The sequence below is a fragment of the Cebus imitator genome, unplaced genomic scaffold, assembly GCF_001604975.1.
Source record: "Cebus imitator isolate Cc_AM_T3 unplaced genomic scaffold, Cebus_imitator-1.0 Scaffold346, whole genome shotgun sequence".
NCBI lineage: Eukaryota > Metazoa > Chordata > Mammalia > Primates > Cebidae > Cebus > Cebus imitator.
The window spans coordinates 1,605,353-1,631,904 of NW_016107661.1; the positions used below are offsets into that span (position 1 = coordinate 1,605,353).

A 26,552-nucleotide genomic window follows, 5' to 3' on the forward strand; every position below is an offset into this window, starting at 1 on the left:
TGCCAGGCCCTCCCTGATCTGTCCCTGCCTCCCTTGTGACTTTTCCTTTCCTCTCTTCTGCCTCTTGCTCCTCTCAAAATCATCTGCAAGACAGACCTAAGGCAGTTGTTCAGCACCATAAGTAAAACTATTCTTAGGTTACAAGCTGCCAGAATTTTGAAGCGAGTGCATGTAAATATTTCATTCCTGACAGTGAGAGTTATTAAGAGAAACCTTGTGCATTTTCCAGAAGAATTTTAAGAGACATTTGTTCGTTGGACATGTCTGGAGCCTACAGAATTTTGGTAGGAGAAGGGGAGGGAGGAAGGGAGATGACTATCATCCATGAATGGGCTCTTTCCTTTTTTACACTTATAGTTAAAATTTAAGATGAGTTCTGGCAGCTCAGTGGCTGGAACCAAGTCCCAGGCCAGAACAGAAGAGAGGGAGCTGGAGAGATGGGAAGCTTCATGCTTTCAGAAGTACCCCTGTTGGGCTGGGTGTGGTGGCTCCCACCTGCAATCCCAGCACTTTGGGAAGCTGAGGTGGGTGGTTAACATGAGGTCAGGAGTTCAAGCCTGCATGGTGAAACCTCGTCTCTACTGAAAATACAAAAATTAGCTGGGCGTGGTGGTGTACACCTGTGGTCCCAGCTACTTAGGAGGCTGAGGCATGAGAATTATTTGAACCTGGGAGGTGGAGGTTTCAGTGAGCCAAGATCATGCCACTGCACTCCCGCCTGGGCAACACAACTCTGTCTCAAAAAAAATTTGTGTGTGTGTGTGTCCCTGTAGGTGGCCTATTTGCAAGCTGCTCTGTTAAATGCAGTAGGGCTCATAATATCTGACGTTAGGACTTCTGCTACTGTTACAGTGATTACCCTGAACTCACAAAACCACAGCTATCCATTTGCAATCTCCATCTGTAAGCCAGACATTCCTATTGAATGTACACAAAATGGCAAGATAGATTTTGTGTCCGTTTTTAAACGAGGAAACTGAGGCTCACTCAGACAGGTAACGTAACTTTCCCATGGTAAAGTGAGGATGTAGGAGGCACTGGTATTTCTGAACCCAGAGCAATCCTTACACTTTTACCAGCTGGAGATCAGGTCGAAGACTCTGAAAATCACTTGACAGGAAAGGAAGAAAATTTGCTGTGGACAATCACAAAGGACAGCATAGGTACTGAGGGAGAGTAAAACACTGCCTACTGTGGGCCAGCAACTGAGCCAGGCGCCTTGAACATACTGTTTTGCTTAATTCATACAGCAGTCTTATAAAATGTTATTTCCGTTGTATATAAAATGGATATAAAATGATGGACTCCGAGAGGCTAAGTCCTTTTTCATCATCTAGGGTCATGTGACAGAGTACCCCTAAAACTTAGTGACCATTTATTATACCTCAAGATATTGTGGGTCAGGAATCTAGGCAGGATCTGCTGGTTGTGAATTGACTCAGGTTTCTTGGTGACATTCAGTTGACTGGCACGTGAGTCAGGAAGACTGGAAGTCTGAGCTCCCCTGGGACTGATCCCAAAGCACCTAGATGTAGACTCTGCAACAAGGCTGTCTTAGGGTAGTCAGCTTCTGACACGTCGGCTGCAGGTGCCCTGAGAGCACCCCAGTGGATGGGAGGGCACACTGCCAATATTTTAAGGGCCTAGTGGACACTGCCAGTATTTTTTTTTTCCCCAGTGTCACAGAGCGAATTTATTGTGGAAGCTCGTGGGGTGAGGAAGGGATGGGCCAGGCTCTAGGAGGCGGAGTCAGAGGCCTCTGAGCTGCCTTTGACATCTGTGCTCTCTGTGGTCTCACTGACCTCGCTGAGGTCCTTGCTGTCCCCAGCACTATCCTCGGCAGCCAGGCCCTTCTCCTCATGACAGGCCTCTACTGAGCTCGGAGGTGAACTGCCTTTGCTCTCCACCTTGTTCTCCATGGCACCCAGCACCATGTGCCTGCCCTTCTCCTTCAGCTCCAGGTGCCAGCTCAGCTCGTCGGTCATCTGGGTGAGATCCCGCTTCATGGCGTAGGCATCCTCCCCATCTGCATGGTATTTGGGCTCCACTTCACTGATCTGAAAGTTGAGGGTGTTGGAATAAAGGTGCACGGTGGCCCGGTTACTCTTCCTGACATGCAGGGAGACATATTTGGCATTGAAGTTATCTATCATGGCTCGAGAGGCCCGTCCATCAGTTTCTGTGCCAGACCGAGGCGCCGGTGGGAACGCTTCACAGCCAACGAGGTGATATGTCCATAGGGCACATCATCTGAGTCCTCTTCCATTTTGGCCAGGACATACCCCACAATCTTCCCATTCTCGTCCTCAGCAATGTAAGAGAGCTGGGGCCAGGAGAGGCCATAGTAGAAGTAGTATTTCCTCTGGTAGTTCTCGGGCAGGCAGAGGAGGTTGCAGTGCTGCATGTTGATCAGGTCCTCTGGCCTCGCATTGCGGATGTTCATAACGGTGGCGGAGCTTGCAGGTCCCAGCGGATCGTGAAGGCGCAGTCAGCTGCCGCTGCGCTCTGAAGCGAGGCGGGGGCCAGGACCGGGGCTGGGCTAGCTGGGCGGCAGCGGAAGGGGCTGTGCGCCCACTGCCAGTATTTTAAGTGCCTGAATAGTGTCGCAGCATTCCTTCTGCTGTCATCTGTTGGTGAAGGTAGTTTCAGAGCCTGCCTGGACTCAAGAGTTGTGGACATAGATCCCATTGCTCAGTGGGAAAAGCACCAAAGAACTGGTGGCCACTTTTTCATTCTCCACACCTGCCCCAGACTGCATTATCTAGAAAGTGGTGGGAATAGGTTTTGAGCTCAGAACTTGACTTCAAAACTTTTCTTAGAGTTCCTGCCATCAGACCTGACGGGGGTTCCCGATTCCTGCCTTACAGAGAAGTAAACGCTCTCAGGTCAGAGGAGTCACCTCCTCAAGGCCACGTAGCTGCTGAGTGACAGGAACTCCTCATTTGTTTTATTCCACAACCCAAAGCAGTTTTCTGCCTCACCACTTTTTGACAGTAGGACTTTAAGGTTTTCCATTTGTACCTGTGACAGAAATCTAGAGATTCAAGTTGGTTCACGGCAAGAGTTGACTCAGTTTGATGCAGAACTCACAACCTGGCAGGACGAGACGGTTCACACCTGTAGTCCCAGCACTTTGGGAGGCTGAGTCTGGTGGATCACCTGAGAACAGAAATTTGAGACCAGCCTGACAAACATGGAGAAACCCATCTCTACTAAAAATACAAAATTAGCCAGACATGGTGGTACATGCCTGTAATCCCAGCTACTCGGGAGACGGAGGTAGGAGGATCACTTGAACCCAGGAGGTGGAGGTTGCAATGAGCTGAGATTGGACCACTGCACTCCAGCCTGGGCAACAAGAGTGAAACCCCGTCTCATTTAAAAACAAAACAAAAAAAAAACAACCTTTCACAGCCTGGTCCCCTTGGTGAAGTTGACTGTGTAGAGGAGAAGTGGAATGCAAATATTTCCTGTTATCCCAAAATGGATCATTAGGACCCAGAGTTGCCTGCAGAGATAAGCTGTGCATTTCTTGCATTTGCAAGAGAGCCCAAAACAGGTTCAGATGCCTACCCAGGGCTAAGAGAGGACAAGGCAACTGTGCTATTTCTAGTGTCCACTAGTTTCTATAAGCAGAAGATCAGAGAGGACTCAAGAAGAGAGAGAAGAATGAGTCATGGGTCAACATCCTTCCCCACAACAGTGTAAAAGAAGCCAAGCTCCAGGGCTCCTCTTGTAGATACTGGGAGGCCAGCAGGAAGAGGCCCTGCTGTACTCATGCAGTGTCTTTGATGGTCATCCTTATGGGCTTATTTGCACAAGAGGAGATAAAAAGGAATGGAGGAGAGGCAAAGCTTCATTCTCTGCTTTGCTCTTGCTCCTTGTGGCTAGGTGAAGACCTGAGTTTCCTGAGGGCTAAAACGATACCAAAGAGAAACTGGGTTTGAGCTCTGTGGCTGATGCATCCAAGAGAACCAGCTGCAAGGTGAGACAACCTCAGCATCAAGAGATGGGGGTCACACCACCAGCATTCTGTCACCAGTAGGGTTTGGGAGAGGTTGAGCAGAAGTGGATTTCCTACCAGGGAACCATGTAGGGGGATCTTGTGCAAAATAGTACTGCAGTGGGGATGTATGGCTAGCCTGCTGGGTCTGGTCACCAAAACCATCTTCTCCCCTTTGAGACACAGTTGACTGCATGGTCACAACCCCCTGCCTTTATAGGCGACTGTGGGACTGAGCTCTAGACAACAGAATGTGAGCTCAAATGAGGCATGCTGTTTCTGGGTCTGGTCAATCAAAACCACCAGCCATTATCCTCCTGTTGGATTGGGGTAAAGATGATGATGACGGCTTTGGAAGCCACATCTTAAGCATGGAAGAGCCCCTTTCACTCTGGTTTTCTGAATGTCCATGTGGTGATCTGTTATCCAATCTGGTCTCCCAGACTCTTACGTGAGCAAGGAATGAATGTCCATTATGTTGAGCTTTTATGCATTTGGTTCTACCTGCAACTGCAGTTTAGATATCCCTAACAAATAGAAGAAACTGTCACCCACAGGACTCCCCCAAATCTACCCGTGCTCCATGATGATGCCAGCATTTGGACGTCTTCCAGGCAGAGGGCATTTATTGGTGTTGAAATTCACCTGATCACCAGCGGCAATAGCAGATGATTTCATGTGTTGCAAAGTACAAAGGAGGTTGCCTTGTCTCTTGAACCCTTCCTAGACCCAATGGCAGAACTATCAAAACCAAAAAACCCAATGGGAAAAGAGGTTATGAAAGAAAAGACCATGCATTCTCCCCAGTTAGTCTTTCTGGTTGATGCCTGGGGGGGATGGAGGAGATTCACCTTAAACTGTATGTGAAATCAGAGTGTTAACAATGAGGCGTAATTGAGAGGGCAGGAATTCTCAGGCCCGAGAGTGACTGGGAGGTTCTCTGTGTCTGGCTGAGATGTCCTTACAGCTCAGGAAACCTCCACATTTGTGTCATTCATTCCATACGCTGGTGTCAGAGCATTCCATAAATCAGTTCCATCAAAGCCATAGACAGCTTGGCAAAGACGATGTGACTGACTCCAGGCTGTGGGGATGTGACATTTTCATGTGGATGACTAGCAACAGAAGTAATCACCCGTCCTCGTGTTTACCTGGAGTGCCTGTTTAAGTTAAGATGCACTGATGTCACAGGTTAAGGCTTCCCTATCTGGTACCGTGCTGTGTCATTCACTGGAGGCCCACCCACCAGGTTGGTACCTGAGCCAGGGGTGTGGCTATTCTGTCTTGTGCGTGGCAGGCCACTTGTAGCACCGTTGGCACAGCCATTCCTACTGGAGGGAGGGAGGGGGCGACCGGTGTCAGTCAGCGGGAGGGGAAGGCATAACGTCCCGCCAGGGAATAGCAGACCGTCACCCGCTTCTCAGTGTCTGGGTTTTGTGGATGGGAGCCTTGCAGAGCTGTGCAGGGAGCGCCGTCTAGATGATAGAGACCTGGTTCGGTTCACAGCTGTACCTCTTGCCAGGGAAGTAATTAAATCTCTTCGATCCTTATCTGGATCCATTTGAAGTGAGATCTCTCCGTGGAATGAGCTGATAAATTCCTTCCTGTGCTTGATCCATTTTGAGTTGTTTTTGTCTCATGCTACCGAAAAAGACCTGTCTACCACGACTGTGTGGAAGTTATACAGGGTAGCCCCACGCTGTCCGGCACGTAAGGTACAGACCACAGGCTGGTTTGCAGCATCAGAGCCCCGGATGGCGTTAGGGCGTCTCAGACAGGGTTCTGGAAGAACGGGTGACCGTGACCAAAGAGTGATCTTCCCTGTGTCCATTAACTTAGCCTGGATGTCTCCTGATGTGTGGGAGTCCAAGGGGGGAACCAGGTCTCCATCACGTGGCAGAGTCCCTGCCTGGGTCTCCAAGGCATCTTTGGAGTTCGACCTGGGTTCAGACCCGGCCCCTGAAAGTCCCTGGTGTGGCCTCAGGAAAGGCTTTTTATGTTTCCAATCTCAGTTGAAAAGGAATCACATCTACCGAGTTCCTAGCACAAGTGACAAGGAAACCCTTAATGTCGGCCTTTGCGATTTCAAACACATGCAGAGAAACTGAAGGAGAGGAAGGGAAATGATTAAAGGGATGGGAAATCGCTGGAACAAAGCTTTCAAGAGTGTCCTGCTGGAAGTTTCCCACGTCCCTTTTGCACCCTGCGCTGGTCCACAGAATGGCCCGCCTCAAACACGGCTCTAATCATATCAGCCCCCCACTGCAGACACTCTGATGACTGCTGCTGGCTTCATAAAAGCCCTTGGCTGGAGCTGGCGTCAGCAACCCTTAAAGAGCCCTCCATCCTCCAACCGGCCTCTGCAGTCCAGCCTGGCTTGCCTAACACACGCTCCACCCACGCTGGGTGGTGACCCAGCCTGAGGTCTGTGGGTACACATTTGTGAATACTATGTGCCTTAGAAATGCAGCTCTGAATCTAACATAATTTTGACTACGAAATTTACTCTGGATGCAGTAAAGAGAGGGCTCTAGCTGCTTACAGGGGCCTCAGGAAAATTTATTATTTCATATATTTAGCCAACAGGTAAAATTATTAATGCAGTATAGTTTATCTCTAGTTCGCCATAAGCCCCACCATTCCCTATGATATCACTATGTGCCTTACTTTCTACTTTGCCCCCATATGTGAATCGTTGAGAGAGTTCTTTGTGATCTCCTCTTCAATAAGAAAAAAAAAGTAGCCAACATTTCCACAAGGCGTCTTTTTTGTTTTTCAATTTGTTCGTGAATTTCTTTTAACTTTTAATTTCAGAGGTACATAGTGCAGGTTTGTTACATAGGTGCCAATTTGTGTCATGCGGGTTTGTTGTACAGACAATTTTATCCCCCAGGTATTAAGCCTGGTACCCATTAATTATTTTTTCTGATCCTCTCCCTCCTCCCACCTTCTACCCTCCAGAAAACCCCAGTGTGTCTTGTTCCCCTCCATGTGTCCATGTGTTCTCATCATTTAGCTCACACTTCTAAGTTAGGATTGCAATATTTGGTTTTCTGATCCTGTGTTAGTTGGCCAAGGATAGTGGCCTCCAGCTCTATCCATGTCCCTGCAAAGGACACAGTCACAGAACTATTCACAGCAGCAAAGACAAGGTGTCTTGTTAATGGCTAAAGCAATATGAAGCTTTATTTTTTTATCCTGGTTTAAACGTATGTTTAATTTTACAAATTGGATACGTTATCAATGTAAACGTCTTAACCCAGGAAGAGAGAAAGTTCCCCATGGCTTTTCTTCATCCTTTTGGTCCTAGTCAGGTTTTTGTTTCCTCAGAGGTAAACCTTTTGTCGGTTTGGTGTACATCCTCTGATACCTTTTTCAGATACACGTCCATGGTGTGTGTGGTGAGGGAGAGATGGATGATGCATACACACCTGAGTTACTTATTATCATCTTATGTACACTGTTCTGCATCTCTTGTTTTTCATTAATAATATAGGTTGTAGAGTTTTTAATGTCAAATTATAAGAATCTTCCTCATGCTGTGTCATAGTTTATACTCTGGATGGATCCGTAGTTGACTTGGCTTAAAAGATCAGATACTGGAAGTCGAACAGCCACATTCAGACCATGTATGTATTTTGTTTGACTAGAATCATGTTTTGCCTGTTAAAAACTGAAATGCAAAGGGCTTTAGGTAGGGTAGGCAATCGTTAGTTACCCCCTAGGCCCTGCCACTCCCTATTGTCTCATCCTCTATAGGCATTTGAGTATTCAAACCCTGTACTCTAGCCATTATACTTTTTAAAAAATATATTGCTGTCAGAACAATGCTATGATGGACAGCTATGTGTATGCCTCTTTGTGTTTGTATTTCCCTAAGCTAGATGCAAGAAGTGGCCTCCCTCTAATGGGGGCAATAAAATGGGCCTTGACGATGTAAATGACACAAAGTTAGGAAACACTAAAATTATGAACTGGGAGACATTAGTCGGCTGAAAACTATGTTGCCCATGGAGCTCAGTGAAGCAGAGAGAATAGTTCTGCCCAAGGCTTATAGCTGTTGAATATCCTGTTTCCCCGACGTACTCTTGTTGGTTTTCAGCAGAGAAATACACACATTCATGTGAGGTTATGTAGCCCACGAATCTGGTGTGCTTGTGCTTTAGGGATGTGGCTCATGGCCGCGAAATCAGCTACTTTCGCAGTCCTGAATGGGCTCCAGGAGAGGGCGGGGGGCGGGGAGGTTCCACCCTCTGGCATCCATCACACCTTGAGTTTCCCCATGGTCAGGCACCGAATTCATGGCTTGCCAAGCCTTCAGCCACAGCTCATGGACTCTCTTGGCCGAGGTCAGCCTCAAGTCTGGTCTCCCATTTAGCGGGCTAATGGTGCATGAAAGCTGCTCTGTGGACAGTGAGCTCTGTCTCAGCCCCCCCTTGTCTGATGCCTTGGGAATGAGTACGGGAGAGGCGGTGCCAAAGCCAGGCCAGTGGGAGCTGCAAGGGCTGGTGAGCTACCTCGAGAAGTCATTCATTCTTAAGGCCTTTGTTGGATTCACATCTGTGAGCTGGTATTGGTCTGTGTCTTCATCAGCCTGGACTGTGTAAGGAAACACCATGGATTGTGGCTTAACCAACAGGAACAAATGTATTTCTCATAGCTCTGGAGTCTGAGAGTTCAAGATGTAGGTACCAGCAGAGTTGGTATTTGGAGAAGCCACTTTCATTAGGTTGTAGATGGCTGCCTTCTTGCTTTGTTTTCACTTGGCCTTTCCTGTGTGCAGGTGGAGAGAGAGAGAGAGAGAGAGAGAGAGAGAGAGAGAGGGAGAAAAAGAGAGCGGTGCGGGGTTGGGCGGGGTGGGGGCCGGGAGGGAAGTTCTCTGCTGCTTCTCCTTCAGTGTTTTTCTTTTTTATTTGAGATGGAGTTTCCCTGTTTTTGCCCAGGCTGCAGTACAGGGGCATAATCTCAATTCACTGCAACCTCCACCTCCCAGGTTCAAGCAATTCTTCTGCCTCAGCCTCCCAAGTAGCTGGGATTACAGATGTGCACCACCACATGTGGCTATTTTTTTTTTTTTTTTTTGTAGTTTTAGTAGAGACTGGGTTTCACCATGTTGGCGAGGCTGGTCTCTAACTCCTGACCTCAAGTGATCCACCTGCCTTGGCCTCCCAAAGTGCTAGAATTACAGGCATGAGCCACCACGCCCAGTCTGCTGTCTCGACTTCTGTGGGTACAAATCTCATCACGAGGGTCCACCCACATGGCATCATCTAAAGTTAATTACTTTCCAAGGGCCAGTCTCCAAATATAATCATACTGGGGTTACGGCTTCAGTACTGTACAGGAATTTTGGGGACATAGCTCAGTCCAAGCAGTCGGGTAGGAAAATATGTTTGAGGTTGGCCAAGTCATTCAGGTATAAGGGAAGTTGTAGGGTAGAAAGCTCCTTAACAGTTAATACACAGAGAAAAAGATGTGGTCGCTAGGTAGGAGACCTTTTCTAGGCACAGATGAACAGTGGTGGATGGTGTCTACACCAAATCCTTTGAGGTAGAGTAGGCTTGTAGGTAGAAGCCTGAACATCCACCTGACTTTCCATTGGGTTTAAATCTAATTTCCTCCGCTTAACATCCTGACTTTGAAAAAGTTACCTAACTTGTCCAAACCCCAGTATTTTCATTTATGAAGATGGGCATAAAAGTTATTCTAGGGGTTAAATGAGATAAAATACGTAAACAACTTGGCTCCATTCCTGGCACAACTCTTTATTTCACAATATTTTGAGGAGTTTTGTAAGCATAAAGCTTCTGCTGTTGCTGCTGCTGTTGTTTTTATTTGGTGTTTCTCATAACAGTGACTCGAAACTTTAATGGAAAAAAAAAATTTTAGATGTCTTCGATGCCTTTTTTTTTTTTTTTCGGTGTTCATTTAACCATTATCAGTACACGGGCATTGCTCACAGCCCTCCCCACTTCTTTTTTTTTTCCTGGCAAGACTGTTATAATATGTTGAAAATATTAATCATCCTATTCACCTTATTAGCAGGACTGGATAAACAAATCTGGTTGCTGTGCTTGCTGGGAGAAAAGGCGTGTGTGTGTGGGTGTGTGTGGTGTGTGTTGCAGCCTTGTCCCCTCGGGTCATAACAAATTATTGATGCCAGTTCCTTTAAAAAGACAATTAATCCAATTACCTTCTTGTTGAATCAATACTAATGTCTCTGTTTCCTTTAACTTGCAGGTTTCGGCAAGTCAGGCTACAAGCAAAGTCGAGGTAGGAAATGTGGTTTTTCTGTCCCTTTGGAAGAGAGTTCAAAGTGGGTTTTTTTCATGATGGAATGCGATGAGCACTCCAGCAGTGATTTCTCTGTGTTCGATTTCCTGATGGTTTGGATGGTATATTTTCGGTTGAGTGGTTTCTGTGCTGCTGGGTTTTGGGGTGACCAGGTCACTGCATTGCTCTTTGTGGAGTGTGCATGGTGAAGATGGCGCATGGTGACTTCCGCGTCTGTTCCTCGTTAAATACATCTCAATTCTAGCCCAGCTCAGGCCAAAACCCTGGTTCTACCAGTAAGACCTCCACTGTCTCTATTAGGTTTACCCATTCCTTCTTTTGTGCTTTTTCTTTGTATTTTTTTTCTCTCCATTTCATTTTATTATTGAGTCGCAGTCTCACTCGGTGGCCCAGGGTGGAGTGCAGTAGTGCCATCTTGACTTACTACAACCTCTGCCTCCCAGGTTCAAAAGATTTTCCTGCCTCAGCTTCCCGACTAGCTGGGATTACAGGCATGCACCACCACGCTTGGCTAGTTTTTGTAGTTATTTTTAGTAGAGAGTGGGTGTTTTACCATGTTGACCAAGCTGGTCTCGAACTCCTGAGCTCAAGTGATCTGCCCACCTCAGATGACAGGTATGAGCCACTGTACCCAGCCTGTTTTTCTTTTTCTACTCAGTCTCCAAGGCAGGAAAGAAATTGTGGTGGATGCTGACAACATAGGTAAAGAATGAAAAATGAAACTGGTCAGAAGTCACCAGCAAGGTGACCACCCGTTGGAAATTGTGCATGTTGTAAGGTAATGGGCTTCTGCAAAATATGCCCACCACTACAGAACCAGTCACTTTCACTCCCAAGCCACTGTGTGGGTAAGGCAAAGAACCCCGACCCAGGTCCTGGGAGCCCTGGGCTCTGTGTGATGTTGTGTATCATCATAATGATGCTTAGCGTTCCATTATTGGAACGCTAAGCATGTGGGAGTTATTTATATTCTGCTCAAGGTCATCACCGGTGTCTGATTTTTCAAATTGAAAAACGTGCAACCTCACGTAGTCAACTGTGGTGTTTCGCTTTCCTCGGGTGTACGGTGGAGATCATTTTATCTCCCTCTGATCTATCACATGGTGGTTAGCAGGGTGAAATAGAATAAAGCTTATGGAGGTAGATTCTCGCTGGGTTCTGCAAACACATGTGGGAGATCTGTATCACAAGTCTCCATTCCAGTTAAAGTGTCTGCATCCTCGGATAGAGGAACTTGGTGTGCCGAGGTCTTCCAGGAGCTATGATGCATTCATAGTGTGAGTGCTTTCAGATGCCTAGTGAGGCAGGGATTTAGGAAACACAAGGATAGGGCAGAGATGAGCAGCCTCCACTGTCATACGTGTCCCCGTGATCTTGTGACCAGTCACTCAAGTGAATTATTAAACAACACAAATTGAGTTTCCTCTGTTTTGGAATGGGAGTCACAGTATGCATCCCATGAGGCTGCAGAGAGTCTCCTCTGGGGGTTTGCTGTCATGGGAATACCAGTTGCTGTGTAGCACCTCTGATGCACCATTTGTTTATAAATGCTCTATATGCATTGTTATATCAAATCCTCACAAAAATTTTGTGATGTATAGCTGAGATGATCCCCATTTTATAGAAGAGTAAACCAAGTCTTAAGAAGAGCTGAGTAACTTTCCTACCACCATTCACCTAATGAGGAATAGATCTGGAGTTCATAACCATATCTGTCAGGGTACAAAGTGCCATGCCATGTAAACCAACCAGATTATGGCCTGGTACGCAGTGGGTATTGAATGAATAGTAGCTCTGCCAGTCATAAAGAGCTGATTCCGCTTTCTAGAGCCTACCTGAGTATGTCCTGTTTATCTGTGGTCAGCAGCCCAGACATCCATGCATTTCCTATGATCTTCTGTCTTTCTTCCTTGCCCCAGACACATTCTTTTTTTTTTTTTTTTTTTATTTTACTTTAGGTGCATACTATATCTGGCATTTCTCCTCATGTTATCCCTCCCCCGCCACTGTCTCCCCTGCCGTCTTTCCCCTTTCCTCCCCACCAACTGCCCCCCGCGTGTGATGCTCCTCTCCCTGAGTCCACGTGTTGTCATTGTTCAACACCCACCTATGAGTGAGAACATACGGTGTTTGGCTTTCTGTTCTTGTGTCAGTTTGCTGAGAATGATGGTTTCCAGTTTCATCCAAGTCCCTACAAAGGACGCGAACTCATCGTTTTTTATGGCTGCGTGGTATTCCATGGTGTATATGTACCACATTTTGTCTACTCTGTCATGGATGGGCATTTGGGTTGGTTCCAGGTCTTTGCTATTGTACACAGGGCTGCTATGAACATACGTGTGCATGTGTCTTTATAGTAGAAGGATTTACAGTTCTTTGGGTACATACCCAGTAATGGGATTGCTGGGTCAAATTCTTACATCTCCATTCCTATTTGGCAGTTTAAAACAATCAACCAACAAGAAAACACCTTCACACATGTTGTGCCTTTTCAACTTCACAAGATATTTCTTAACCCCCTTTTACCAATCGATAAAAGGAGGTCTTTCCACATTGGTGGAATAATGTTTAATAATCCAACAATTCCACTTCTACTTGTATGCCCAAGAGAAACAAGTGCTTAAGTCCACCAAAGCAACACATGCAAGAATTCCCATAAAGGTTTTATTTATCAGAGCCAAACACTGCAAACAAACCAAATGTCTGTTAACAGAATAATAGATAAATAGTGTGTTTCATGCAATACAGTACAGCAATCAAAAAATATAATCTATAGATATATGACACAACCTGTATGAATCTAAGTGATATAATGTTATAGGAAAAATATTAGAACAAAAGAATGTGTCATCTATGATTTTGTTTATATATGTACATATACACACATATATATTATATATATAAATGGACAGAATTCATCTCTGCTAAAAGATGTGGACATGGAATATTATATATGTGTGTGTGTGTGTGTGTGTGTGTGTGTGTGTGTGTGTGTATATATATATATATATAGGACCACCCAGATACACAGATAGCATTCATCTCTGATGATAAAAGTAGCAATAATGGTTACCTCTGGGAGAAGTCGGCTGGGTAGGGGCAGAAAGGGGCCTAATGGGAGTGTCAACACTCTCATCTGGATGTATTTACAGAGGTAACCATCACATGTAAAACTGATAGAGCTCTACACTTAAGACATGTGCACCTTATAGGATGTAATTTGTATGCCAAGAAGCCACTTGGCAAGAAGGAAAGAGAAAGAGAAAAGACAGAAAGTATCAACCAGGATGATGGGGTCGGGGGAATGGTCAGTTGATCAGGGTAGGGGAAATGGGATGAAGGTAATTAGGGAGAGTAGGGATGCTTAATGTACAGAAACACTTTTGATCAAACATAGTTTTCCTTCCTTCTTTCATGCTTCCTTTTTTTTATTCCAGTCTCCCATTTCCCAGATGGAACTGTTTTTTTAATCTTTCTTTTCCTCCCAACTGCCATTTCTAAGGCTGAATTAACATTGCTGCAGCCCAATCATATTTTTTTTCACGACGGCAGGGAGGTAACCTTTTATTAATTGAATTTCTAATGGCAATTCATCAAAGCAGGCGATCACCATTATTTAATGCATGATCCATATTCATGGCATGTTCTGTTAGGTAAATAATAGTGGCTCTTGGAAAGTGCTTCTGTGAGGTCCTTTTCCTTTTCAAATGACTTTCTTTTTCTCACCCCTAAGTAGAGACAAACAGTTGTAATTTAAGAGGAACAAACCCCACCTGTGGAGGAGACATTGGTTAAAAGGAGACAAAAAGGAATTACAAACCCACATAATCAGTGAGAATGAGTGGCTTTGCCAGTTCCCTTTCTCTCTGCAGATTGACACTGAATATGTGAATAACGTTTGCTAAATCTGGACTTTGAAAACATGACAGCAAGCTGTTTGTGCCAATAAATTTTCATGGCATATGCCACCCCTCCCTGCACCACACACAGTTTTAATAAGATGGCACATGAGCTATTGAGAAATGTTAAAAACCCTGTGGAGGAAAGAGCTTTATCTTCTGACCAAATTCTGCCCAGCAATGTTTATGACAGCTGAAGAATTTATCTGAAATTCCCTCTGCTAGCCGCAAAGCACCTGGCCCTTTGTCCCCAAGCAGCCTTTAAGAACCAAACTAAGATGTCACATACATAATATAACAGATAAATGGCCCAATTTCCATGTCCACATGATGAATGGAATGCAAGTTCAGCACACACGTATTTGCACATTAATTGGCCCTGCATAGTTCCATTTTGTTCGTAAGTTGCTACTGTATGTCTCGTGGAGTCCTTCCCCTTCAAAATCATTAAGCCTGTTTTATCGTGCAAATGCATACACATTTCCCCCTCTATTTATCGTCATGCAGCCTGCCCTGCTGAGAGAGAACCAAGTTACCTGGGAGCAGCCATCGGATTGCAAGTGCCCATGTCTGAGCTCTCTCCACCACCAACTGTATATTAGCACAGAGATCTGAGACCCAGCCCCACGTTTCCTATGCTAACAGCCAAACAAAGGAGGTTGCAGACGAGGATGTTTGAAGGAAAAAAAAAAATCATTTCACTTACCAGTTGGTTTCTTGCCTCACCTTAATGATTTCCTGTTGATAGTTTAATGGCAGTGTAAACTCAGTGGAGGGCCTCGATGTTGATAAATTGGCCTGCTTTTATTTCATGGCAAAGCAATCGAACCGAGATTGATTGATATTACAGTTTTGCTATCCCAAATAATTGCAATGGCAAACTACACAGACAGCAAACTCAGTGGCCTTGGGAGAATGTAGGTAGACTCTCCTTCCTACCATTTTTTTTCTTCCTTCCAAAAGGAAACTTTATCCTAGGCTTAGGAATCATTTATGTCTTCTGTCTTCCAAGCCTGGTTCTGAGGAAAATAAATGGGGGGGGGGGTGCTGCAGAGCCCATTAAAAATATTCTCAACCGCTTGAAGAGACACCAGTGCATTTGAGAAAGGGGCTGAGCTGCCTAGGCTGTGAACAGAAGATCAGTCCTGGCCATCCTGTGCCGTCTGAGAATCTAGCATATTTAACAAGGGTCACTTCAGCTGTTTCATCAAGAGAGCATGAGCTTTGGAGTCTTGTAGATGAGGTGTGAATGATGGGTCCACAGCTTTTGAGTTAAGTGATTGTAGTCAAGTCGCTTAACTGCTGAGCAAGTCTTTTCTCTGCAAAATGGGAATGGTGAAGTACCATACAAGGTTTGTTTGAACTTTAAATGAGATAATCAATATGCAATGCCTGGCTGGGTGTGGTGGCTCACTCTTGTAATCCCAGCCCTTTGGGAGGCCAAGGCAGGAGGATCACGTGAGCCCAAGAGTTTGAGACCACCCTGTGCAACATAAGAAGGAAAACCACATCTCTACCCCAAAAAAATAAACTGTTGGGTGTGTGAGCATGTGCCTGTAGTCCCAGCTACTCAGGAGGCTGAGGTGGGAGAATTGCTTGAGCCCAGGAGGTGGAAACTGAGGCAAATGGCACACCTGCACTCCAGCCTGGGAGACAGAGCTAGACCCTGTCTTTAAAAAAAAAATACAATGCTTAAGACAGAGCCTGGCATACAGCAGATGTTCAACAATTAGTATTTTGGTTCCATACAGACCCCCTTTCACTTACATGTATATTAAGTTAAGCAATGAGACTCATAGTTTTGAAAGCTTGCTGTGCTACCTTTGCATCACGGCTGTATCCCACCCTAACCAGACAGAACTTCACTCCTATGACTTAATTCACTTTGGAGTTAATGGCCCTCCTCTCCCGGCAAGGACAAGATCCACTTGAGGATCAGCAGTAGTTTCCAGTGAGCACTCTTGGCCTTGCCTAATTTTGCCCAATCATGCTTTGATAGTCATCTCCGTCCTTGAAGCCAGCACCGAAGAATATGCAAAGAACTCTAAAAAATCATGTGGTCTTAATTAAAGGACCCAGAATTCTCAGCTGGAGATATGGTTGGTGTTTTGTAAGTTCTTGAACATTTAAGTGACAATCTATTATATAGTCTAGGCACAAGCCTTGGCCAGGGAATACATGTACAGAATTGACATGCTGTTATCCCCTCAAAGAACTGATGGTTCAATATAGCATTATAGAATAAATGGTATAGTATCACTTGGCTCATGAGGACTGAAGTTCTCATTAGAGCAAACCTGTCCCCATAAGGCTCCCTCCATATTTGGTAAGTTCTGGATCTCGGGTCAAACAAAAATGAGACTGGATAGGGTAGGGATATTTATAGAGGCTTCTCCAGTATGCAGACTGGAGCTTCGAAAGGATGGGTTAGGTTGTCATCAGATAAGGAAAAGTCAAGAGCATGAGAAAAGGCAGAGATGGGGAAAAAAGTTACCTGCTCAGAAAAATAAGTGAAAAGTAAGTGTGAAAACAGTGGAGAAAGATGACGCAATCAGAAGGGACGCAGAAGAACCAAGGCCAGGTAGCCTCATGGAAATCAAAGAGTAAGATGGTTACAAGAGAGAGGTAGGGGCCTTGGATAATTCAAAGGACTCCAGGAAGTAGGGTCAGGAGCCATTGCACTGAGTTTGGCAATCATGCAATCATCAAGGTCCTCAACAACAGCCTTTCCATCATGGTTGGCTTAAGAGTAAATGGAAGGAGAAGACACGGGGGCCACACTAGAGCCCAGCTGTTCAAAGCTGCCAGTGTGATCCAAGGGATCCATGGTCCTCTGGCTTGAAGGAAAGACAGAATTTGGGAAGAAGTTTTGATGATGGCAGAGGCTTGGGTATACAGTAGGCTTGGAGAACGGGCCTCAGAGGATGCGATGGTAGGGATTGGAGCACAGACAGGGATTTACGCATTGAAAGGTGATCTGAGTGTTCTTGAGGGTGTTGTCTTTTGCTTATCATTGTCTAGCAGCAGGTAGCTGTGGTACTGATGGAACTGACAAGAAGCATTTTTTTTCCTCTGTGACACTGAAGGAAAAAACGATGGAGAGTAAATGTGGATAAATTTTGAAGGAGAAGAAAGAGAAATTGAAAGAGGTTATGCCTGGTAGCCTTCATTTTCCCAGTGAGTAGCAGAGGGAAATATACGTGCTGAGTAATAAGGAGAGCAGCTGGGCGCAGCGGCTCATGCCTGTAATCCCAGCACTTGAGGAGGTGGAACCAGGAGAATCACTTGAGCCGGGAGTTTGAGACCAGCTTGGGCAATGTAGCAAGACTCTCTCTCTCTACAGAAAATTTGAGAAGTTAGCCAGGCATTATGGTGCACACCTGTAATCCTGGCTGCTCAGGAGGCTGAGACGGGAGGCTCACTTGGGACCCAGGAGTTTGAGGCTGCAGTGAGCTATGATTGTACCACTGGACCTCAGCCTGGGTGACAGAGCAAGGCCCTGTCCCCCATAAATAAATACATGAATGAATGAATGGAGGATAGAGGCAGAATTGGAGGTTAGAGGGAAAAAATAAGCAGAGAGAAGAAACAGCTGATAGGAGATGCTGGTGAGAGGCTGATTAACCAGAAAACTGACATCTGGAAGCACTTAGCTGGGAGGTGAGCAAGAACCTTCTCAGAGCAATAGCAGCAGAGGCTTTGGTAATTGCAGCCGTCGTGTGCCGCATGTGTATGGAGTCCCAAGCACTGCATTATCTTTACAGCAGTCTTTGAAATGAGTGTGAATGTCTCCATGTAACAAAGAAACGGAGATGCAGAGAAGTGATGTAGGTTGGCCAGACTGACTTGAGAATAGTGGGACCCATGTCTGAACCGGGTTTGTCTGACCGCAACACCTAGGCTTTTCCCGCTAGGAATAGCACGACTGTCATTTTTTGTCTCTAATCCCAATGAGTGGTGAAACTCGGGCAAGTGAATGAACCTTTGTTTCCCTTGTTTGTCTGCTCCATAGCATGAGGACAATGAAAGAAAGAACCTTATGGCTTATTCTGAGAAGTTGCAAGGCATGCTGTAGCTTACAGAAGGCAATCAGCATATTATTTGGTGCATAAGTAGTCTATAATACATGCTAGTTTTTGTAGTGGTTACTTTTGTTAGTGTACCTGGTGACTCATTCTAAGCTACAATAGGAAATAGCGGAAGTATCAACTAGAACCAGCCCCTAGCCTCTGAACTGCATGGAAGCCATCAAAAACGATGAGTTTGTGTCCTTTGTAGGGACATGGATGAACCTGGAAACCATCATTCTCAGCAAACTGACAGAAGAGCAGAAGATCAAACACCACATGTTCTCACTCATAGGAGGGTGTTGAACAATGAGAACACATGGACACAGGGAGGGGAGCACTACACACTGGGGTCAGTTGGGGGGAAATAGGGGAGGGACGGTGGGGGGGGGGGGAGTTGGGGAGAGATAGCAAGGGGAGAAATGCCAGATGTAGGTGATGGGGAGGAAGGCAGCAAATCACACTGCCACGTGTGTACCTATGCAACAATCTTGCATGTTCTTCACATGTACCCCAAAACCTAAAATGCAATAAAATAAATGGGAAAAAAAACAAATAAAATAAAAATTAATTAATTAATTAATTAAAAAAAGAGTCTTTCAGAAGCATCCTGCTCTGTAAAAATTGATTAAGGGTCTCTGGAAAAGTGAACAGTTGTAAAATTTATCTGCTTCTTCTATTAAGACTGGGTTTCTGTTGCTGTGAGGTTTGGGGAATGAATTAGAAGGATCCTACCATTTTTACATTGCAGTGCGTGTTAATGAATAAAAACAACCAAATGGGAAGAAAGCTACCTTTTAATTCGCCCAAGTCTGCGCCAGCCAAGCACTCTGCAAGTCATTCTGCATGCCTCATCTTATGTGATTTTATCCTCACAATAACCCTATGAAGTGAGTACTGTCATTTTTTCTATGTTACAGATGAGCAAACTGAGGCTTAACATGGTTAACAAAATGAGTCACAAATTTAATCGGAGGGAAATTGAGACACCCAAGACTGTTAGACCCTCAAACAAGCTGGGGTGCCTGGAAAGTGAAGTCAGGAGTCACCTCCAGTCCCTTAGAGGCAAAGACTCAGTCTTTTAACCCCGGGGAGAAAAATCTCATCTCTCCTCATCTAAATTATCTCATCTTCCAAGGCTTCCTTTGCTACAGCTCAACCAGCTGCTTGACTGCCTGTTTTAAGATTTTGTGAGTGCTCTGTGATCACAAAACCCATTCCCACAACCATATATTATTTCCTACAGTTTTGACACCATTTATTTCCATAGCATTATACATTCCAACCTTCTGACTGTTTAAGATCAAAAGATGTGCTCCCGGGCTCATACTTCACTCCAGCTCTCAGACTCTGTGCACCAAATTAGACAGAACAGCAGAGGCTCCAGCCTGTCATAGTCTGTAACATTACATAATTCCAAGGATTCACCATGCTTTGTCAATGGCAAAAGGAGAGATGGACTCAGCCACAGTGGTGGAGCTTTCATGGAGGATATGGGGGAAGGCTTGGAGATGCAACACTTAAAGGGAAGTGCTGGGATGTTCAGAATCAGTCTAGAATGTGGGGAGTTAAACTGGTTGATTGTAGAAACCCCAAGCCAAGGGCAAAGTTGCATAAATGTTCAGATAAGAAGGAGGAGATCCATGTAGGGTCCTGTGCTCCCTCCTAAGAGAATAAAAAAAGTACTGATTCTGTTCAGGGGAAGGGAAGAGAGGTGCTGGCTGCTCCCCAGGCTGGGCTCAGGGGTTCTAGAATGAAGCAAACTACGTGTTCATTAGCAGATGGACTTCTTTGGAGGGGTCATGCATTTATTCAGCGAGCTTTAAGGAGCAACAAATGTGTGATAGCCACTCTTTTAGACCCTGGTAACTTAAAATGAATGAAACACTTTTTCTCCTCTCAAGGAGCCTGTGATCTATGAAAATACACTGATTGGTGAACAGACGCGTTTAGCTAAGCTGTAAAAGAAGTGGGTTCAAGGAGGAGAGTGAGTACCTGGAGGGGGATGTTCAGCTCTCCCAGGAAGCCTAGCTTCAGATAAGATGGGTCTTCCTTTCCCATTTACCCACAGGCACTGGATGCAGGGCAGGCGAGCCCCAAAATTAGGCCTTAGCCCAAGAGGGTTCCTGGCTTTGCCCAGGAAATAGTTCAAGGGCAAGCAGTGGTGTTCAACAGCAGCTTTTACTGAAGCATCAGCGTACAGCAGCAGCAGAGGGACCGCTCCTTCCTGAGCAGGGCTACCCTGAAGAGTGTGTGCCCGGAGTAGCAACTCAGGCAGTTGTGCCGTCATATTTAGATCCACTTTTACTTACATGCAAATTAAGGGGTGGATTATGCAGAAATATTTAGAAATAGGGTAGTAACTTCTGGGTCCTCGGGTTGTTGCCATGGAAAGGGCAGTAACTCCTGGGTGTTGCCATGGTGATGGTAAACTGACATGGCACACTGGTGGGCATGTCTTATGGAAAGCTGCTTCTGCCCCATCTGTGTTTTAGCTAGTCCTCAATTTGGTCCCGTGTCTGAGCTCCACCTCCAGAGCTGAGTCCTACCTCCTACCTCACTCTTGCTCTAGAACCAGTAAGAGGCATTGGAGGTCATACACAGACCGCACTCCATGACATATTTTAGTCATCTGAAAGCAGGTGTGATAACCAGCAAAGAGATTGCTTTGGATCAACTGTGTGTATGGGTAAAGGGGTAGGGCAGGAGGGAAGACCTGGGAAATCAGCTGGACATGTGGATGAAGAGCAGTGAAGGTGACTCTTGATCATGGTGATGGTCATGATTACAGTGATGGTAGTGGTGGTTACAGGGGCAGCAGTGAGAACAGGCAACATTTATTAATGCTCACTGTATGCTGGGCACTGAGCGAAGTATTGTATATCAATTACCTCTTTTATTCCTTCCAGTGAACTTAGGAAAATGAGTATTAATTAGACTGCATTTAGCAGATGAGAAGACAAAGCTCAGAAGAGTTTAGGGGACCCACCCAAGGCCGTATGGCTAGTAAGCAAAGTTCGTATTTGATTCTGTGCCGTTTGCCTTCTGAACCAGCAGTCCAACAAACATGGGGGAAGCAGGCTTGAAAACCCCCTTGGGTTAAAGTCTACGTTGCTCAACACAAACTTCTCATGATAAATGATGCTAACACACTTTGGAGAAACTTCGTGACTGTGCCTGATTCCCGGCACTCATGTAGCTTGACTTGGGGCTGATATCCCACTTATCTCACCAGAATGACAATTAGGTGGGGTGAAAAGAAAGAGTTATTGCTATTCCGGCTTCCTCTATTGAGCTATGAATAAATGATGATAGCTGTGAAATGGTATGGTGTTTAGATCGTTTCTGGTAAATTAAAAAAAACGAAAAATTAAATAAAGTGGTAATCCAGGCAGCCATTTAAAATAGGAGGAGGGGAAAAAAATCAGTAAACTCTTTTAGTGTCTTCGTGGCCTTGTCATTCTGATGTAATTAGTTTGCAAAAATATTAATTAATACTCAAACATCTGACGCGTTTTACATGTTAATTTGAAATGTGTTAGTTACGTTTTCTACTTTGCCCCGGTACTGTCTTTAGCAGCAGCACAGGCAAGAATTCTGGTCCCACAGCCCCGTCCTTACAGCTCAGCAGCCAAGTAGATATTGGGAACTCCTTGTGATGCTCAGAGCTGCTTGCACCTTTGCAAAGAAGGGGAGAGAATGCTGTATTGAAACAGTATGTTAGTGGTTTAGCTTATGGGGACAGGCTACAAATGCAGCACCTCAAGAGGGCTTCCTGAGTTCCAATGAGCAAATGCTGTGCTGGTACAGCAGAGGTTTCAGATGGTAAGTGGAAGCTGGAGCGAGAAGCTTCTTGGATCACCTTTGGACTAGGTTCTTTCCAGATCTTGCAAATGGATTGTATGCTCTTGTCCTAGAGGAAGGTCGTGAATTCTAGGCTTGTCTCATGGGCTGTCTAGCCACTGGTATCATTTGAGGGTGTTATCTGCTTCCTTTCTTTTTTCTTTCTTTTTTTTTTTTTTTGGAGACAGAGTATTGCTCTGTCGCTCAGGCTGGAGAGTGCAGAGGTGAGATCTCGGCTCACTGCAACCTCTGCCTCCCAGGTTCACATGATTCTTTTGCGTCAGGCTCTTGAGTAACTGGGATTACAGGTGTGCACCACCACACCTGGCTAATTTTTGTATTTTTAGTAGAGATGGGGTTTCACCATGTTGGCCGGGCTGGTCTTGAACTTCTGACCTCAGGTGATCCACCTGTTTTGGCCTCCCAAAGTGCTGGATTACATCCGTGAGCCACCATGCCTGACCGATTTTCTTAATTCATATGTTAGTCATGAGAGGCTAAGCTATACTAAGTAACAAGTTAACTGTGAAATCTTGATAGACTTCCCAACAGAGGCTTATTTCTCACCCATGCTGTCCCTGATGAGAGCTGGCAGACTCTCTAGGGTGGCTCTCTCCATCTGTTGATCTAGCAGTACAGGATACTTCTGTTTTGTGGCTTCTCTGGGTCATTGCACACCTCCACTATCACTCTGGAGGGGAAGAAAGGAAATGGGGACTCTCCCTTGAGCTTTTCATAGCCTTAGCATAGAGATGGCACACATCCCTTCTGCTCACAGTCCACCAGCTAGAACATATCCCAGGGCACCTGTGACAAGAGGCCTGAGAAGGTGAGGAGCACATGGATAGTCCGTGGGAATGAATTGCCTGCCGTGGTGTGCCAGTGATGCCTGTACAGTGATGATGGCAAGCACTCTATTCTCATCTCAGTTCTGATCTTCACTGACTCCTGCACTGGGGTTGCTTGCTGGACACTCTGTTATGTACTTTGTTCCATTCATGTCATTACATTGTCATTCTTTCTGTTCTAAACAAGAGGAAGCGGAGGCTCGGAGGGCTAAAAGTATTGGTCAGCGATTGCACAGTTAGTAAGGGGTACAGCCAGGATTCAACCCACAATCTGACTCCAGTGCCTCCACTGGCTTTTGGCCTCCCAAGGTTCTTGACAGATTTCCTTTGGTAGCGTTGTAATAGAAAGGGCTGGGGGCAACACTTAGAGAATAGCCACGAAGACCCGGAGGACAAGGATCTATGAAGTCTCCAAGGGATGAAATGAATGATGGTCAAGTTTGTGCAGAATCTGTTACTTTCAGCCAGCAGATTCACATTCTTCATCCTATTTGAATCCTATAATAATCCTATGAAAGATTTGGGAAGAATAGTAGTTCTTTTTTGAAGATGCATTATAAGAGGGTGCAGGAGGTTAAGGACTTGCCAGAGTTAAAGACACTTTAGTAGTTGTTGACAGGCATCTGGACTCTGGACCTAGTTTCTGCGTGTATATGGAATTGAGGATTTTCTGCAGACCCTAGACTGAGGTCCCTTAACTTCTTCTGTTTCATGACCCTCTTGGACATCTGGGGAGAACCACGGGCCTCTTTGCAGAATAAAGATTTCAAATACACAATACAAAAATTCCTTAGAATCACAAAGGAAACTATTTATATTGAAATACACTTATTAAATAAAATGCGATTTAGTCAAATCTTTGCTTTCTTTATTAACACGTGAAGCAAGCAAGTCTAGTAATTACCGTAATTTGGAAGTAGCGATAAGCATTATGATATTTTGAGATATCTGTAACAATTATAATGTAATGTGAGTAAAATATCTGTGATTTCTCTTGGTGACAAATTCACAGGTATTGGTGATGCTACTGGAATATTGCAGCTTATCTTTATAATTAAAGAGAATGCTAGATTTGTTAGAGGCTAGTGGAAATTAAGTTTTATGTTTCTCCTATCCAAGTTCATGGACTCACTGTGTTCTATCTAGGGACCCCTGCAGAATCTTGGATCCCCAGTGAAGAATCCTGTCCATCTTGGCCCTGAACTGTCTTATGATTCTAGTTGGGTAAAAGCCTAGAACTGGATGAATTCAAGCTCAAATGCTGTTTGATTTTGTTGCATGTATTCACTTGGTCTCTACCACCTTGTGGTAATGATGTCATCTCTGCCCAGTTCCTGGTCGTGACCCACGGCTTCTTCTTTTCCAGTGCAGCACATGTGGCATTTAAGAGGATCAGGGGTCTAGGTGAGGTGACTCACACCTGTAATCCCAGCACTTTGGGAGGCTGAGGCAGGTGGATCACTTGAGGCCAGGGATTTGAGACCAGCCTGGCCAACATGATGAAACCCTGTCTCTACCAAAAATACAAAAATTAGCTGGGTGTGGTGTCACATGCTTGTAATCCCAGCTACTTGGGAGGCCGATGTGGGAGAATCACTTGAACCTGGGAGGCAGAGGCTGAAGTGAGTCAAGATTGCACCACTGCACTGTAGCCTGGGTGACAGAGTGAGACTCCATCTCAAAAAAGTTATTTTAAAAAAGGATCAGGGGTTACTAAATGCAAAAATTTTTTCCCCAGTGCTAGGTACTATATATAGTAAGACTTCATACCCACTATTTCACTTAATTCTGGTAGATTCTAGTGTTATGTGTATTTTGCAGAAAGTAATAATGATAGCTATCATTTATAAATACTTACCTTATGCACCAGGCACTCTTCTAAGCACATTTAAGATACTAAAATAATAATAATTATTTTAATAGCAGTGGTAGCAGCAGTAGTAACAGCAGCAGCTAAGACTTATTTAGCACTCCCTAGGTGCCAGGCTTATTACGTTCTAAGCATTTTACATACTTAATCTCAGTTATTCCCCATCACATTCCTATCAGGCCAGTATTAGTTATTTACATTTTAGAGAATAAGAACTAGGTTCAGAGAGATTAAGTAAATTGTCCAAAGTCATGACTACAATGCCAACCTTTAAATTCAGTCATCCTGCTTCCACACACTGTTAAGGTAACCACTAAGCTCTACTGCCTTGTTTTTCACTTTGTGCACTGTTCCTGGTAGCTATTCCAGAGGTAGAAGTGAATTTTTAACTCCAGTTTTACAGATTGTGCAACTGAGGCACAATTACCTTAAGTAACTTGCCTTAGAGTTGGCTTCATTCAACTCAAAGATGGAACAAGAAAGTCTGTGGATGAGCAATTCATGGGAAAGATTTATGGACAACATCTGGAAAAGTCATATGTTACTTCTGCCCACCTCCCATTGGCCAGAACTCAGTCACGTGGTCTCATAAACTGCTGGGGATCTTGGGAAATGTAGTCCAGCTGTGTACCCAAGGGGGAGGAACAAGTTTTGGTGAACTCAGAGCTGTCTCTACCACAGGCACTGAGCAAACCTGGAGAGCTCATGATTTGTGGTGAAACCCCATCCACAGCAAGAGTGAGACTAGCGGTTCAGCATTGGAGGAGACACTCTCACAGTAGCCAAGCTCATACCCTACTCCTCATGCTCCCATGGTGCCTGGCTGGACTGAAATGTTAGTTTATGCAGCAGAGGCACCACATGCCAGTGTTGTCCCTGGGCGGCTTGAAGATGGAATTTGACACAAATACATTACTGCAAATTAGAGAATGTGAAAAATCTCATGCTTTGGAGATGTGGACTCTGGGTATATTTTTATAAGCTCTGGAGAGTCTGCAGATGAAATATCATCAAAGAGAAAACAGACAAAAATGTATAGTAGTGTGTTACTGCATATTTAAATGAATATTTAAAATGCAGTCTATTCTTTTTTAAAGGAATGTTGTTGTTGGCATTTTCTTGTCTTTAGTTTGGTTTGTGTTTTTAATTTAAATAATCCAGACCCCGCCCTCAGGATCTCCTGTTCAAAGCCTGTACAAGCAGCCAGCTTATTGGCACAGGGCGAGAGAAGTGGGTACTTGAATCTTGTATTGTATAGTACTGTATGTTATATTCTCTCCATTCTTAGATATCAGGGGTTATAAATCTCAGCTTTGCTTTAATAATAATTAAGTTTTGCAGGAGGAGAGGATGTGGAACAAAAGCAACACAACATTAAATGTACGTGTTGATTTTAAAACACATTTATATTTCAGATATATTTTTAAAATGTATGTGTGTTAGAATTAGAAACATCTCTCTTACCCCAAAAGAAAAAACAAAGGAATAAACAATAACAACAAAAATACAATCCTGTCCCTGATAACGCTCTTCTGAAATTCTCCAATTATGAAACAAAGCTACTTGGTAACTGCCTCATAACTATTCGTCTCTTAACATTCCATCTTACCATATTGGCAAGTAAACTGTCTCAGAGGAAACTACAGTCCCAAATATGGGTGGCAAACACCCACGGTCCCAATGTTGGACTCTGCTAATTGTTTCGAGTGAAGAATTTGATCACACATC

At 44.8% G+C, this 26,552-nt stretch overlaps 1 protein-coding gene and 1 pseudogene across 2 annotated transcripts in view; one reads left to right on the forward strand and one right to left on the reverse strand.

Annotated features, from left to right (window-relative positions):
- Positions 1–26,552, forward strand: part of LOC108287505 (serine/arginine-rich splicing factor SR45) — a 1,472,561-nt gene that overhangs the window by 650,403 nt on the left and 795,606 nt on the right. Inside the window, exon 6 of the mRNA XM_017505949.2 lies at positions 10,244–10,276. Within this exon, the coding sequence (XP_017361438.1) occupies positions 10,244–10,276 (33 nt within the window). The remainder of the gene's footprint in view (positions 1–10,243; positions 10,277–26,552) is intronic.
- LOC108287506 lies at positions 1,682–2,543 on the reverse strand (annotated as a pseudogene). The gene has a single exon (XR_001818362.2). The product of XR_001818362.2 is annotated as an N-alpha-acetyltransferase 10-like (transcript).